Source organism: Leucoraja erinacea, chromosome 1 (genome assembly GCF_028641065.1).
Source record: "Leucoraja erinacea ecotype New England chromosome 1, Leri_hhj_1, whole genome shotgun sequence".
Lineage (NCBI taxonomy): Eukaryota > Metazoa > Chordata > Chondrichthyes > Rajiformes > Rajidae > Leucoraja > Leucoraja erinaceus.
Genome location: NC_073377.1, coordinates 159,631,040 through 159,648,863, shown reverse-complemented (window position 1 = coordinate 159,648,863; position 17,824 = coordinate 159,631,040). Strand labels below are relative to the sequence as shown.

The window sequence follows — 17,824 nt, the reverse complement described above, 5'->3', positions numbered from 1 at the left end:
CTGGCCTATAATTCCCCGTTTTCTCTCTCCTTTCTTGAAAAGTGGGATAACATTAGCTACCCATCAAACCACAGGAACTGATCCTGAATCCATAGAACATTGGAAAATGATCACCAATGTGTCCACGATTTCTAGAGCCACTTGAAATGCAGACCATCAGGCCCTGGGGATTTTATCAGCCTTCAGTCCCATCAGTCTACCCAATACTATTTCTCGCCTAATGCAAATTTCTTTAAGTTCCCCTGTCTCCATAGATCCTCTGTCCTCAAGCACATCTGAGAGATTGTTTGTGTCTTCCTTAGTGAAGACAGAACCAAAGTACCTGTTCAACTCTTCTGTCATTTCCTTGTTCCCCATAATAATTTCACCTGTTTCTGCCTTCAAGGGATCCACATTTGTCTTTACTAATCTTTTTCTCTTAACATACCTGAAGAAGCTTTTACTATCCTTCTTTAGTATTCTTTATATTCTTGGCCAGCTTACCCTCGTACTTTATCTTTTCATCCCGTATTGCCCTTTTTGTTACCTTCTGTTGTTCTTTGAAAGTTTCCCAATCCTCTGGCTTCCCGCTACTCTTTGTTATGTTATACACTTTTTCTTTTAGTTTAATTCCATCCCTAACTTCCCTTGTCAGCCACAGTTGCCTCTTACTGAGTTAGATGATCAGCCATGATCATATTGAATGGCGGTGCAGGCTCGAAGGGCCGAAAGGCTTACTCCTGCACCTATTTTCTATGTTTACTCCCCTTAGAATCTTTCTTCCTTTTTGGAATGAAGTGATCCTGCATCTTCAGCATTATGCCCAGAAATTCCTGCCATTACTGTTCCACCATCATTCCTGCTAGGATCCTTTTCCAGTCGACCTTGGCCAGCTCCTGTCTCATGCCTTCATAGTCTCCTTTGTTCAACTGCAACACTGACACTTATGATTTAACCTTCTCCCTCTCAAATTGCAGTTTAAAACTTATCATACTAAGGCTGTACTTTCTTGAGTTTACAAGAACAAGAGATTATTTTGTTGAAATATATAATATTCCCTTGTGGCTTGAAAGAGTAGATTCAGATTTGACAATTCCCCTGGCTGGGGTGGATGGACACTGTCTAAAACTAAGGGGTCAGCCATTCAGGGCTCTTCATCCAGAACGTTTGAAACTCTGTACCCAAGCAGGCTGTGGAAGCCCAGTCACCAAGATCATTCATATTAGTGGATCATGGGATATTGCATTAATGCATAAAAGTGAAATTCAAGTAAAATATCAGCTGTTATGTCATTGAATTGCTGAACAGGATGAGTTGGTTTGGTGGGTCCATAAACCTGGTGCACCAACATTGTGATCCAAGTCATTCTTATTTAATTATTTATTTTAGTTACTTCAGTTAAATAATTTTCCTGACCAAAGTGAGGGAATTCAAAATATTACTCCTCCAAAATGCTTCCGTTATTTATTTGGATCCAAATCTAAATCCTGAAATGAAATGTAAATGTTCTAACCTACTTCACCACCCAGTTTGTAACTCTGAGGATATACTTGAAAAAGGGGAAAGTATAATTATTTTGTGTGGTAACTTTGATTTACAGTGCTTTAAATAGGTCAGTATTTTTTGAGCTGTGTGCTTGTATTGAGCTGGGTGTTATTTGACTACTTTGTATTTTTTCTTTAGAGCTCTATGGATACTGTAACAGGTATATCATCAATAAGAGATATTGACCGCTTGCTGCAAGATATGGATATTAATCGCCTTCGAGCTGTCGTGTTTAGAGATGTTGTAAGTTTTCCATTTTTGTTTGAATTCTACTTTGCCAATTCATTTTAAGCAATGAATGCAGTAAACCTATTAGGAGATGGCAGCTTGTTTTAATAAATTACCTCACTAATCCATTAAAGGCTAAACCTTGCCTTGGATAGAAAATTGGTTGCCAGACAGGAAACAAAGAGTAGGGATTAACGGGTCCCTTTCAGAATGGCAGGCAGTGACTAGTGGGGTACCTCAAGGCTCGGTACTGGGATTGCAGCTATTTACAATATCCATCAATGATTTAGATGACGGGATTCAAAGTAACATTAGCAAATTTGCAGATGACACAAAGCTGGGTGGTAGTGTAAACCGTGAGGAGGATGCTATGAGAATGCAGGGTGACTTGGACAGATTGGGTGAGTGGGCAGATGCATGGCAGATGCGGTTTAATGTGGCTAAATGTGAGAGTTATGTGACTAACTGGTTCATTTTCAAGTTTTAATTAATGTACTTTTTGGGTTTTTTTGTTAACTTTTTGAAACAATTTATAAAAGTATTCATTTTGATTTAAAAAAAATCAAATATAAACCCCCTTTTAGCTTTGACAGGTGTAATTTAGTGTATAGGAGGATGTGGGCCTGCGATATGGGCATTGTAACGCATGCCAGGTGTGGATGAAAGAGGAGATCACGAGTGACTGGCCTGTGTAACAAATTTTGGATCAATATCTCCTCAGTGGCAGGATGCTGTGCTTTGTTAAATGACATTCCTGCATCATTAGACATTTGGTGAATTAAGTGTTGTTGTTTTTTAATTTATATGATACCATGAGTAATTTCTCTTCTACTTTGTATTGAAGACGTTAAGTATTATGAAGCTGTATATGAGTTGTTTTACTTTTCAGGAGGACAGCAAGCAGGCTCAGTTTCTAGCCTTGGCTGTGGTGTACTTCATCTCTGTGTTGATGGTATCAAAATATCGAGAAATCTTGGAACCTCAAAAGGATAGAAAACTGTCTCGTACTCAGTCTGTCAGAAGTACTGAAAATGGAAATGGAGCTACGATTAGCACAGGTTAGATTTGTGAATGCATCTTTTGCCACTTTACTAGCTTCAGAATAATTTCATGCTATTGCTCCTGATTTATGCCATATATCACAATTTGATATTTGGGGTATTCGGGAGACTGCCCATGCTCAGCAATCATAGTGACAAATTAATCCGTTTTTTCTTCAGCTCACAGTTGTAGGCAAGTAGATACAAGGATTCACAACCGGTGTAGGCTTTCCCAAAGGGCCTGTACTTTTGCATTGCACTTATTCATTATTGAGAGATCCAGAAATAATAGGACGGAAAGCTTCAGAAGGGATAAGAGATAAAGGTCGGGTAAAATCAGGACCGTGAGAGGAGAGGAGGGGAGGTGAATACCGAATTAAAGGTGTTATATTTAAATGCAGGTAGTATAAGGAACAAAGTGGATAAGCTTGTAGCACAGTTAGAAATTGAATGCACGTATATTTGAATATACGTATTATAAGGAACAAAGTGGATGAGCTTGTAGCACAGTTAGAAATTGGTAGGTATGATGTGGGCATTACAGAGATGTGGCTGCTAGAGGGTCAGAGCTGGGAGCTGAATATTCAAGGTTACACAACATATCGGAAAGACAGACGGGTGAGCAGAGGGGGTGGGGGAGCTCTGCTGATAAGGAATGAAATTCGGTCCTTGGTAAGGGGTAACATAGGATCAGAAGATGTAGAGCCATTGTGGGTACAGCTGAGAAATTGTAAGGGTGAAACGACCCTAATGGGAGTTATGTACAGGCCCCCAAACAGTAGCCAGGATATAGGGTGCATGTTACATCATGAACATACAAGATGAAATTGGATGTGGTGGTATTACAGCTGAACAAAAGGGACTACAGAGGCACGAGGGAAGAGCTGCCCAAAGTTGACTGGAAAGGTACCCCAGCAGGAATGACAGTGGAACAGTAATGGCAGGAATTTTTAGGAATAATTCGGAAGATGCGGGAACTTTTCATTCCAAAGAGGAAGAAAGATTCAAGGGGGAGAATGAGATGACCGTGGCTGACAAGGGAAGTCAAGGACAGCATAAAACTAAAAGAGAGGGTAAATGACATTGCGAATATTAGAAGGAAGCCAGAGGATTGGGAGGCTTTTAAAGAATAACAGAAGGTAACTAAAAAGGCAATACGTGGAGAAAAGATGAAATACAAAGGTAAGCTAGTCAATAATATAAAGGAAGATAGCAAGTATTTCTTCAGATATGTAAAGAATAAGAACGAGGCAAGAGTGGATGTTAGCCCGCGGGAAAACGTTGAAGGAGACGTGATAATGGGGAATAAAGAAATGGCAAAGGAATTGAATAACCTTTTTGCGTCAGCCTTCACAGTGGAAGACACCAGCAACATGTCTGAAATTCAAGAGAGTCAGGGGGTGGAAGTTAGTGGAGTGGCTATTACTAAGAAGATGCTTGGGCAGCTGAAAGGAGGTGGATAAGTCACCTGGTCCTGATGGACTGCACCATAAAGTTCTGAAAGAGGTGGCTTTAGACATGCATTTCGTTGTCTCTGTACTGTACACTGACAATGACAATTAAAATTGAATCTGAATCTTTAGAAATTGAGGAGGCATTCATAGTGATATTTCAAGAATCACTTGAGTCAGGTGTAGATGCTGACGATTGAAAAATTGTCAATATTATTCGGGTGTACAACAAGGGAGTAAAGTAGAATAGTGGAAACTATAGGCTGGTTAATGGTTGGTAAGATTTTAGTCCTTTATAAAGGATGAGGTTATGGATTACTTTGAAGTTCATGATAAAATAAGCTGAAGTCAGCATAGTTTTGTGAAGGGGAGATCTTGCCTGATGAATCTGCAGGAATTCTTTGAAGAAGTAAATAGCAGGACAGACATAGGAGATTCAGTGGATGTTGTTTACCTAGATTTTCAGAAAGCCTTTGATAAGGTGCCACACGTGAGGCTGCTAAGGAAGATTCATTGCCACAGAAGGGGCCAAGTCAATGGATATTTTTAAGGCAGAGATAGATAGATTCTTGTTTAGTACGGGTGTCGGGGTTTATGGGGAGAAGGGAGAAGAATGGGGAGAGATAGATCAGCCATGATTGAATGGCGAAGCAGGTGATGGACCGAATGCTCCTGTCACGTATGAGATAATTCGGGCATGAACCAGCTAGAAGTACCCGATAGTGTTTCACTGGCCCCTGTTAAGTGCGAGTTGGAATGAGTGTGAAAGTTAGGTTATCTGACACATTTCAGTTACCGCGAGTAATTTGAGTAGTTAGATAGGGAAATACTTGTTAACTCTTTCCCTCTTTTCACATTGCTGCAACTTTAGGCCTTCCCTAACTAATTTCTCTTGTGGACAGTGGACAAGAGCAAATGAACCCTTTCCATTTGATAAGTTTTATTCTAATAAATATATCGTACACATCCAGATATATTTTAATTTATTGCTGAATTTAAAAAAAGTTGTATTTGAAAGGTAAAATAGTCGGGACACATTTAAATAAGATTTTAAATTAAAGACAATTCTTAACAAATCTGTATTCTAAATGTTTTATATGCAAAGTCCATTCCATTGAGATGTTACTTAGTCCTAAAACTGATGGGATCAGTCCTTGAATGCTCAGGTATGCAGCCAACATCCTATGCATAATTCAACTAAAGCCAAATGAAATTCTTTCTTAAGATTGTAATCAAAATGGTGTTATCAGTTGAACGGTTCAGAGGGAAAGTGGTACTAGCTTAGATGTGCATCTTGGTTGACATGGATGAGCTAGGCCGAAGAGCCTATTTCCATGCTATGAGTATGTAGCATTGAGAAGAATGCAAGTATTAATTGAAATATAATCCTGCTTTGCACTGACAAAGATTTTGGTAGGAGAATGAAACATTGATTTTAATTTACTTGGATGGGTAAGGAATGCTGGAGCCCCATTGTGAGCAATGGACCAAGCTTGGAGCTTCCAGTGTTCCATTTGTCAACAAAACAAAGATGCCATTTACCAGTGGAACCAGAGAGCACATTTGGTTCCATATAAAAACAATAGATGCTCTCTTTCTAATGTATAAATGGATATTTGATGCTTGGGAAGCAATTAATGCTGAATTATGCAGAAGTACTTGGCTATAATTGGTTGAGGGAACTGGAGAAATGGGAATTAGGAATGGTTGTATGGGAGATAATGTGCTTGATAATTTTGGCTAAAAATATGTTGGGGGGGGGATGAACTTCTCGGCTCTGAAACTGACAGTTTTAAGCTTACTGGGAAAACTCACTGGTGGCTGTTTTCTTCTGCTTTGTTATGGTGTTGGGGGGGACTAGTAATGCACATTTCCCTCTACGTAGTGAAAGTTGCAGTGTATTACCAGTGATATCATCAGGCAATGACAGTTGACCCTCAATTTGGTCCTGCGTAGTTGGCAATTGTTTTGTCCAGTGCATGTTACTCACCTGTGAATATTACTGCACAGGAAATACATTTAGTCATTTAATTATTCTCTACGCTGCCTATCAATGGGGCTGTCAGTGTACCTGGATACATTCCAGACCATATTGCAAATATCTTAAATATAAGTTTAACTTTTGAAATTGATTTTTCTTCAGATACAAAAGATTCATCGGGTTTGGCTGTACCAACGGCAAATGATGATGCATCAAAGGCACCAATTCGAAGAGATTCTGGTATTGGAGAAGAACAGGTGTCAAGCACGGTTGCCGACTTAGGAGCTAGTAAGCCTGAGATTGTCAGCACTGGTCCAGATGCAATGAGTGAACTTCTGTCAACTCTCTCTTCAGAGGTTAAAAAGTCACAAGAAAGTATAGATGAAAACGGATGTCATTCTGAAAATAAAACCACAGCTTCTATATCATCTGGAGCCCACGGGAAAAATGTCAATGTGAAGGAAATCCTGAGAAGTCTGGTGAATACACCAACCGATGCACTTGAAGTAGATATGGCGCTGATTGGCCCATCCTTTTTGGGAATTATTGGAGATGCAGCAAGAGAGCAATCTGTACAATTCCGTTCATTTGACAGGTAAAAAAGGTTATCACACTTTCAAACATTTTCATTTGCTTTCAAATTGAAGGCTATTGCATTTAATTCGTAAGTTTTTTTTTTAAAGTTTCATTTCTCATGAATAGCAAAACATCTCCGGGAATCTTAACTTGGCAAAGTTGTTACATTGTTGTAGTATAGATTGTGTCTTTTAATGGTGTAATGCGTTTCAAAAGTTTTTACAATATTCTTCATATTGGGTCGACTGCAAGAATTGCGCAACAAGAAATCTACATGGAATAAATTAGGTAGAAATTAGAGCATTAAAATACTTTAACAAAGTCCTCTGCTATTTAATTCCTGTAAAAGCAAATGTTAACCAAAATCGCTCGGATCACCATTTCATTTTGCTTTGGTCCCACCAACACATTTAAACACTTGCTCATCCCTTTCTCATATCAGTGTACGCATACCTGCTTCATGTACATGCAGTTAGGGAACAGTCAGAATTTGGAGAATCGGAACAGCTCAAAGTGCTGTTCAAGTAATAGAAGGTTTAAAATCTAAATTCTCATCGTCTCTTGTTACCACAGCCAGGATACTATATAGCATGCAAAAAATATTTTTAAATAATTCATATTGCTAACAGAATGCTAAAACTGTTAAGCATTACCCAGTTTTCATGATTAATTAAAAACTTTGGCCTGAGTGTTAGGTGGAAATAGGGAATTATAATTAGATCTGTCATGTTTTTATTGGCAGTTGGAGCAGGCTTGTGGGGCTGAGTGACCTATTCCTTCTCCAAATCCATATATTTGAATCTTTGTTTATCAGTAAACTTTGGCAATTTTAAATGGATGGCTCAAATGAAGAAAATGGGGTACTTGGAAGAATTAATCTTGGAAAGAATGAAGAGTTGTTCAGTTATGTGAGAATAAATAAGGCGACGTACTTTAAATGGTGGTAGAGCCAGAAACTATATATAATAGCAGTAGAGTTGGAATCAGATGTTAATTGACAAAAAAATTGTGCGTTTTCTGCAGCATTTTGTTTTTCAGTGTTCCTGCAATGTCCCTTGGTGTACTTTACATCTTCACAATAGTCTGTAAAATATATGATCGGGAATGTAATCGGGAAATACAACAGTAACTTTTAAGTGAACATGCAAAAGAAAATGTATAGTACATTGTGGAATTCAAACAAAAAAATGGTATTTCACAATTATACATGCAGATAATTGTTGTATAAAACACGTTATTGAAAAATGATATCTGAAACTTCTTAAATTTGCCTTCATTCACCATATACTCCACAAATGAATTTTAGAAGGCAAATTAATGATGATATTAGGGCCAATGAGGTTAATAGTATGTTGCAACCTTTGCCTTCCCTGACTACCGTGCCAGTGACAATTTATGGTGAGCTAACAACATATGTGAATTGCCACAAATTACTCAATGATTTACATTCCAGTAATGGGAGATTACTATTAATCTTCTTCAGTGAAAATATGCTTGAGAAACAAATGCTGAAGAAAAAAGGACTGCAATGTAATGGCCTAAAAATATTTACTGGAGTAACTTGTGTTTCCTCTGGCTTTCCACTGAAAGCATTTAGTGATTAAGTGATTTACTTTTTCCATGCTGCAAAATCAGCAGGCTAATTAAACTGAATTTTTTAAACTGATTTGTGCCTGGGAGCTTATCAGTATATTTAGTTGCGTGCTATACCTTTCATCGTATGTGGATCTACTAATTGGTAATTTCGGGTAGCCCTTGCTTTCTCCCGCCTTCCCCTCCCCTTCTCAGTTCTCCCACAGCCTATTGTCTCCGCCCCCCCCCCCCCCCCCCCCCCCCCCCCCCCCCCCCCCCATATCAGTCTGATGAAGGGTCTCGACCAGAAACGTTGCCTATTCCTTCGCTCCTTAGATGCTGCCTCACCCGCTTTCAAGCATTTTTGTCTCCCTTCGATTTTTCCAGCATCTGCAGTTCTTTCTTAAACAATAGACATCCTGATGTAACAGACAGACTAAAATAATACATTTGAACCCGAGTACAAAGCATCTTATTTGTATTGTGCTCCAAAGGCAACAAAATCTTTACCTTTTTCTATATGTATCTTCATGTTAAACTTTAACTAATGTTATAATTCAGTGTTTAAAATTAATTGGTCATGGGTGTAGTGTTTGGTCTATGTTTCATGATACGTTTCATTGTTTTAACTCCCAGTTCCACTTCCACTTGTAATACGAAAATAAATTGAGCTGAAGGTCGTGGAAAATATTTCAACCCAAGGACTTGCCACTTCATACCCTTTTCCTAAACAATAGTTATTTTTTTTTCTGTTATTCATAACATGATAGCCAATAACACTTCTAAAATGGCAAGTTTGATGCTAAATGTACTGAGATTAAAATGAAATAACAAAGCGCTGATGGGAAATATTTGAAACTAAATAAAGTAAAACAATGATTCATTCGAGGTAGTGCTGCATTGGTTGATTTGTTTTACAACATACAGATCAATACCAGAAGTCTATTGGTACACTAGCATCAAGAAAGATTCCTTATTTTGTGCCTATTTCCCAACTTGCTCTCACTTTCATATTATCCATCTTCAACTACCCTTCCTTTTCTTGACTTTTCTATCTCAATTTCAGGTGATGCGGTAGTGCTCAATTTCCATTTCAAACCCACAGATCTCACAGCAATCTTGACTACGCCCCGCACACCCTGCCTCCTGCATGGATTCTATTACGTTCTCCCAATTTTTTCACTTCTATCATATCTGTTTTGATAATGACTCTTTCCATGCCAGTGCTTTGGAGTTGTTTTCCTTTTTTGGTATCTCTGTGAAGTATCCATCTTCTGCAACATAGGCATCTTATTTTCTACTTTTCCTAGTACTGATGGGTGATCATTGACCCGAAACATTGACTTTTTATTTCTTTCACCTTATCTACTGAGGATTTTCTGTAGTTTCACATAAGATTTCCAGCATCAGGATTTTTTTAACTCCAGATTTCCAGCAATACATGTTTGTGGCAAATCACACCTTGGTTGCATCGAAGCAACTATTCTACATTAGTTTAAGGCACAAAGAAGGAAATTGGCACAACCATGAATATCATGAGAAATTTGTAGATGAGTATTTTAAATTTTAGGTAAAAGGCACATAAATTTTAAGAGAAAAGAAGTAAGCCCAAGGATGGGATGCAAGCGATAACCAAACAATTCATAAAGGAGGGAAAAGCAGAATATGAGTATTAGCGAGTTAGGGGTGAGGCACATAAAAACAGACTGTGAACAGGAAAAGACTAGCAGAGGAATTAAACAAATAATATGTGTACTTTTTCATGGAAGACTGCACAAGTAACTTACTAAAATTACTGAAGGACCATTTGCACTCAGTATAAATTAGGGGAAAAAATAAACAAATATTAGCAAAGAAATACTATGAGAATTTAATGAGCTTAAAATCAGAAATAAAGTAAGGATTTACACCCAGTTTTGAGTGAAATAGACATGGAGATAATGTAATAGATGCTCTGATTATCATCACCGCCAATTCACTAAAGTTCTGAAAAGGTTTCTGCAGGTTAGAGGGCAACAAATGTGGCCCCACTAACTAAGAAAGAAGCAAGAGGGAAGACATGAAATGAATGACCTGAAAATAAATAAATAAATAAATGGCTGCTGCAAATCTGCACTAGAAACAATATGCTGGAAATCTGAAACAGAAAATGCTGGAAATTTACAGCAGGAAAGGCAGTGGAAAGTAACATAATCAACGTTTAAGGTTGACAACCTACTACTGAAGAAGGGTTCTGATCCAAAACCTTACCTCCATCTTTTCTCCAGCGATGCTGCCTGACCCGCTGAGATACTCCAGCATTTTTTTGTCTATCTTCGATATAAAAAAGCATCTGTAGTTCCTTCCTACACAAGATGGGTAACAAGTTATTTTAAGTTGCAGTGAGGAAGGGCAAGAGGTGAATAGAACAATGGGAATATCTGATAGGAGGAGGACAGAGCTATTGTCTTTGTACAATTGGTTTGTAGACTACCCAGTTAGAAGTTGAGGTTTTGTTCCTCTAGTTTGCATTGGGCCTCACCCTGGCCGTAGAGAAGGTAAAGGAGGAACAGGTCGGTGTTGGAATGGGAAGGTGAGTTGAAATGGCACGCCCTCAAGCTTGGGATGAACATTGTGGTTACAGGGCAGTTACTCTGCACCACTATAGACAGAGCACAGTTGCTCTGCAATTCCAAGCTATCTGTTGCATGCCATCTCAACTCCAGTTCCATTCCCACATAATCCATCTGTTTCGGCCAATTCCCACTCCTAGGGTGACGCAAAACAGAGAACAACACCTCATATTCTCCTTGGATAGTCTACAACCCAATGCTAACTCTTACCGTCTGCAGCTTTCCCATGCCCCATAGAGCCCACCATCACCAATTTTTATATCGCTCCCCCTCCATCCAACTACTACCCACATATTTCACCCACTAGAATCCCTCCCCCACCTGATTCCATCTGCCCGCCATCTTTCCATTCATGGTTTCCATTATTCCTTAGTAATCAAATTCCTGCTTTGATATCCTTTGTGTCTTTATGACCTTCCAGCAGCTATCTCAGCTTTTACCCTCGACCCGGTTCCACCTATCATTCACCAGTCTCTGTCTTCCAACCCCTCCCCCTCCCCTCCTCCTGGGTCCATGTGCCCACCATCTTTCTTTCCGCTTAGGTTCATCTATCACCAACCAGCCAATATCTTACCCCACCCCTTCTTCTCATTATGCTGGGTATCGTCCCTATCCAGAAGTTTAGGGACAGAAGTTTAGGGGTAACACGAGGGGGAACTTCTTTACTCAGAGAGTGGTAGCGGTGTGGAATGAGCTTCCAGTGGAAGTGGTGGCGGCAGGTTCGTTGGTATTATTTAAAAATAAATTGGATAGGCATATGGATGAGAAGGGAATGGAGGGTTATGGTATGAGTGCAGGCAGGTGGGACTAAGGGAAAAAAGTTGTTCAGCACGGACTTGTAGGGCCGAGATGGCCTGTTTCCGTGCTATAATTGTTATATGGTTATCCGCCCTCAGTCCTGATGCAGAGTCTTGACCTGTAACAATTCAATTCAATTCAACTTTAATGTCATCGCACAAATACAAGTATGAGTACAAGGAAATGCAGTTTTGCGTCAGTCCGTAGTAGTTGTACATAAAGAAAAAAAAAATAGAAAGAGAGAAGATACAGAATAATCAAGAAATACAGAATAATTAAACAATGGGGACGGAGGGACCAGAGAAATCTATCGGCGGGACTCCGAGTTCAGCAATGTGATTGTATTGTTGTAGAAGCTGTTCCTCATCCTACTAGTACGTGACCTGAGGCTCCAACTACTTTCCAACACCACTCCAACTACTTTCCCCACACAAATGCTGCTTGTGGGGGGAAAGTCCAGCCGTTTATTTTTTTTTCCTTGAAATTATAGACTCTGCAATCTCTTGTGGCTTCATAGTATTGTATGTGTGCAAGCACCTGATGATCTATTACCCAACATTTTGCTTATTATGACATGAAGATAAGCAAACTACCAACTTTACAATAAATACCATCGCACAGATGTAGTCCCAAATAGACATACAGGAATTAGCATGAACTAAATGAGACTGTCTTGTTGCTATGGCGGGGAAAACTGATATTCTTTATTTCTATTCTTGGATGAAATATTAGATAAGGGAAACCACCAGTTCCTGGTTGACATAAATTTGTTCGATGCCTTGCTAAAATGAGTTGGCTGTCAAATTGAAAGCGGATGATTTCCAAGCATACACTGTACTTGCTTGGAACAAGCATTCAACATCTTGCACAGTCACATCAATTGACAATTTTAAAAAATGCTTTATTTAAAAAAACTACTGCCAAAAGCAGCTGTGCTCTCATGATTCCACAACAAGGCGATAAACTGCTTGCAATCTGGGCTTATGTATCTGAGTTTTCCTCCAGTTCCCGGCTTCTGGAATCTATTCAGAGCCAGATAGGTTTCCCAAGGTCCTAATCAATAAGATGCATTGATTCATCTGGAAACTGCAACTCATTAGTATCATGCAGACAGGTCCAAGGTGCAATTACCAAATAAGCCTCAGTCTTCAGGGGTGCCTTCCAGGGTCTATTTATCGCCAGCTTCCCAGCATTATTTACATATCTCTTAGCTATATGATTTAAAGACCCTCTAAAATAGTTATCCATCTAAATCCACATTCCCCATATCCAAAGCTTGAAAAGCAAGAGAACTGAAGGTGCTGGAAATTTGAAATAAAAATAAAACTACTGGAAATATTCAAGTGATCAGCAGCATCTGTAGTGAGCAAAAATGGAGTCAGCCTTTCACCTTGGACAAGTTTGTGACCCAGCTGGCACTGCTCCCTTGGTGTTCCTGCGACCCAGGTTCAAATAAGTAGCTTTCTGTGTGCTTGTTTTACCTGTGACTCTGAATTTTCCTCAGGTTTCTCCCACATTCCAACCACAAGTTGGTTGGTGACAGGTTAACTGATTATTGTAGACAAAAAAAAACTTACATGCGAGTGGGTGGCAGGGGAATAAGTAATAGTGAGCAGTGGGGGATTCCAGATTTTCCTTTATTAGCTGGGATATTTTTTTGTGGTATCCATTTGAGGGCGTGACATTTTTACAATATATCCAAGAGAGTTTTTTGAGCCAGTATGTTAATAAATAGTGTTTAAGAAGGAACTGCAGATCGTGGAGAAACGAAGGTACACAAAAAAGCAGGAGAAACTCAGCGGGTGCAGCGGCATCTATGGAGCAAAGGAAATAGGCAACGTTTTGGGCCGAAACCCTTCTTCAGACTGATCGGGGGCGGGGACAAGAAAGGGAAAAGGAGGAGGAGCCCGAAGGGTGGGGGATGGGAGGAGACAGCAGGGGGACTGAGGAAGGGGAGGAGACAGCAAGGACTAACAAAATTGGGAGAATTCGATGTTCATGCCCCCAGGATGCAGACTCCCCAAACGGAATATGAGGTGCTGTTCCTCCAATTTCCGGTGCTGCTCGCTGTGGCCATGGAGGAGACCCAGGACAGAGAGGTCGGAGACGGAGTGGGAGGGGGAGTTGAAGTGCTGAGCCACCGGGAGGTCAGCTTGGTTATTGCGGACCGAGCGGAGGTGTTCGGCGAAACGATCGCGACTTGAGACAGGGCAGCACTGGACCTGCTCTAAGGGATTGTAGCAGCAACGTGACAGTACTTTGAAAATGATGAACACAACTTTACCTGTTTCAAGGCAGAAAGGAATAATGACGGTCCAGAAATAAAGCCCAGAATTTGGGGCAGAGCAATTTAAATATCATAAGACAGGATTTGGCCAAAGTAGACTGCGTGCAGCTACTTGTTAGGTTTCCATCCAACAGGTATGAGCCTTTCAAATGGCTTATATCACTGGAATTTAGAATGGGCATAATTTAGAAGGATGAGGGGATCTTATAGAAACATATCAAATTATTAAGGGATTGGGCAGGCTAGATGTAGGAAAAATGTTCCCCATGTTGGGGGAGTACAGAACCAGGGGTCACGATTTAAGAATAAGGGGTAGGCCATATAGGACTGTGAAGAGGAAAAACCTTTTCACCCAGAGAGTTGTGCATCTGTGGAATTCTCTGCCACAGAAGGCAGTGGAGGCCAATTCACTGGATGTATTCAAGAGAGTTGGATATAGCTCTTAGGCAGGGCTGCCAACTCTCACGCTTTGAGAATCACGCCCTCAAGCAAACTCTCACGCCCGCACGCTGATCAGAAATTTCTCACGCTCTGTGGTGAGAAATTCTGTGATCAACGAAAATTTCAAAACTCGGATAAACTGCATGGTCCGCGGGTGTTGGAGAGCCGGGGCTGTGGGAGGGATGGGAGCAGAACCAGTGGTGGGAACAGATGCGGGGAGCCGAGACTGGGGAGTGTTTGCCGGGCAGTCGAGTGTTTGCGGGGCTGACGAGTCGCTTGCTGCAGCTCTGGCCATGGAGCACTCCGGACAGTGCAAGTCCCGGGCCGTCGGGGGCGTTGCGCCGTGTGAGTCTCTGTGCCGAAGGGACAGACTCTCAAAGGGAGGTGGAGAGAGAGAGAGAGAGGGGAAGGAGACAGGGACACAAAGGGGAGAGAAAGAGGGGGTGAGAGGAGAGAGAGAGGAGAGACAGGGGGGGAGCGAATGGAGAGAGAGAAGAGGGGGGGAGAGGAGAGAGAGAGAGGTAGAGAGAGAGGGGGAGAGTGAGGTGGGAGGGGAGGGGGGGGAAGAGAGAGAGAGGGGTGAGAGGGAAGAAAGAGGGAAGAGACAGAGGGGGTGGAGATGGGTAGGAGAGAATGGGAGAGAGGGGGAAGAGAGGGGGTGGTAAAAGAGAGAGGGGAAGAGGGGGAAAGAGAGAAACGGGGAAAGAGAGAGAGAGAGAGATGGGGGAGCAAAGAGAAAGGAGATAGAGACAGAGAGGGGAGAGAGATGCAGGTGGAGGGGAGAGGGAGAGATGGGGGAAAGAGAGGGGAAGAGAGAGAGGAGAGAGGAGAGACAGAGAGAGAGGGGGAGAGTGAGGTGGGAGGGAGAGAGGGGTAGAGAGACGGGAAGAGAGGGGGGAGAGGAGAGAGGGGTAATAGAGTGGGAGGGGAGAGATAGAGGGGGAGATAGAGGGGGGTTGAGAGGAGAGAGAGCGGAAGAGAGGCGGAAGAGAGGGGGGAGAGAGAGTCTCTGTGCCAAATCCGCCCAGATGACCGGCATGGATCAGGCTGCGGCTCGGTGCATCCTGGAGAACAACCAGTGGCTGCTGGAAGTAAGTACCAAGCACTGGGTAGAAACGGTGGAAGACAGTGGGCTTCAAATGGGGGTGGTTGGTGAAAGCATCCTGCTTGCCTGCTAGATTTTCACTTACTGTAACTGCAGGAAAAATGTTCCCGATGTTGGGGGCGTTCAGAACCATGGGTCACAGTTTAAGAATAAAGGGGGGGGGGGGTTAGGACTGAGATGAGAACAAACTTTCTTCACCCAGCGAGTTGTGAATCTGTGGAATTCTCTGCCACAGAATGCAGTGCAGGCCAATTCACTGGATGTTTTCAAGAGAGAGTTACATTTAGTTCTTGGGGCTAACGACATCAAAGGATATGGGGAAAAAACAGGAAAGAGGTACTGATTTTAGATGAATAGCCATGATCATATTGAATGGCAGTGCTAGCTCGAAGGGCCGATGGCCTATTACTGCACCTATTTTCTACGTTTCTATGCTTGAGTATATGACAATAAAACTCGATCACTTGATTTTGAAGCATTCATGCATGGTGGAGGTATAATGTAGTCATAGAATGATACAGTGTGAAAACAGGCCCTTCGGTGCAACTTGCCCACAACCGCCAACATGTCCCAGCTACGCCACCTGCTTTTGGTCCATACCTCTAAACCTGTCCTATCCAGGTATCAGTCTAACTTTTTCTTAAATGTTGGGACGGTCCCTGCCTCAACTACCTCTTCTGACAGCTTGTTCCATACACCCATCACCCTTGGTGTGGATAAAGTTACCCCTTAAAAAGTTACCTCTTAAAAATACTTCATACAAAAAGCATTGAAATCATACTTCTACAGTGCACTAAAACATGATTTTAATACATCAAATTTCAAAAAGTTCCTACCCTGGGAGGGGGACACACCCTTTTTCCACACTCTCTCCCCACTCAGTTGCTCCACACCGGGTACCCCCAAGGCCAGTGATTAGTGATCGCACAGCCTCCCCCTTTCAAAAACGCTCCAATCCAATTTAAAGCATATATATTGCATTCAAGTGCAAGTTAAAAGACTCGCTACACTATGCACCATATTGCACAATTTCAAGCTGATAAATGCAAACGCTCTGTACCAATGGGAGGGGGACTAAGTGATGTAGATCTAAAATAATGAATGCCAAAGTGTTGTGTATGATGAAAGATTAAAATAAACTGGGAATATCTGGTAGGGGTGGGTCAGCCAACATCTGTGGAAAGAAGAGAAAGGATTTTGTTTGGATAATTTTCATAATTTTTCTCTGTATTTTCACCCACCTGTGCTATTTTACTTTTGATACCTCAAAATAGTTCAAGTTCCCGATGACAATCACGCAAAATCCCTTTGCAGTGGAATCGCCTGCAACGACTTATTATCAAAGATCAAAAATGAACAATGAGGGATGATTATTGGAAAGTTCCTGTTTTTCCTGGAAGCACTCCCCAGCTTGAATCAGTAGATGGGTGTTGGTAGAGGAAACCAATAGATTAATTGAAGCAAATGAAGCATTGTTCCTGATTCTCTAAAACCAGTTCAAGAAGGAACTGCAGATGCTGGAAAATCGAAGGTAGACAAAATTGCTGGAGAAACTCAGCGGGTACGGCAGCATCTATGGAGCGAAGGAAATATGCAATGTTTTGGGCCGAAACCCTTCTTCAGACCTTCTCTAAAACCAGTAGTTGGTATAAAGTGAACAGGGAAGGTAAAGAATAGATATATATTCTTTACTTGAGAAGGTTTTGTGCAAATTTGACACAATACAATAGTGTACATGAATCAGGGAAATGTTAATCTCTGGCATTACAGGACTGAAGGCTATTTTAAACAATGTATTATAATGGTGATCAACTACTGTTGGAAAATGTTGTCCATGTACCTTGGCAATTATTTAGATGGTTTAAAATCTTAATTTTTTAAAGGATAAATGAAGAAATTGCGAAATGATGGTGAGGTTTTTTAATGCGTAATGTGAATTTCAAGCCATTTTCTATGTTCATGTGTTGGTAATGTGAATGGAAGGTTTTGAATCTGGTTTAAATTTAATTCATTATGTCAGACCAGCATTATTATTTGGCAAGTCAGCAAGTTAATATCTCTCTGGAAAAGACACCTAGTTAAATGCAGACTTCTTTCAGTAGCCAGGCAGTGTAGTATCTATGGGAATTTCAAGACATCTCTCTGATCCTATATTTATCTAAGGAATGCAATGTCAGAAATCTGAACTCTCCTCATATCTTAAGGATTA

At 41.0% G+C, this 17,824-nt stretch overlaps 1 protein-coding gene across 1 annotated transcript in view; it reads left to right on the top strand.

Moving 5' to 3' along the window:
• Positions 1–17,824, top strand: part of lrba (LPS responsive beige-like anchor protein) — a 661,684-nt gene that overhangs the window by 127,770 nt on the left and 516,090 nt on the right. Inside the window, exons 27-29 of the mRNA XM_055646656.1 lie at positions 1,663–1,767; positions 2,642–2,810; positions 6,387–6,819. Coding sequence (XP_055502631.1) covers positions 1,663–1,767; positions 2,642–2,810; positions 6,387–6,819 — 707 coding nt within the window. The remainder of the gene's footprint in view (positions 1–1,662; positions 1,768–2,641; positions 2,811–6,386; positions 6,820–17,824) is intronic.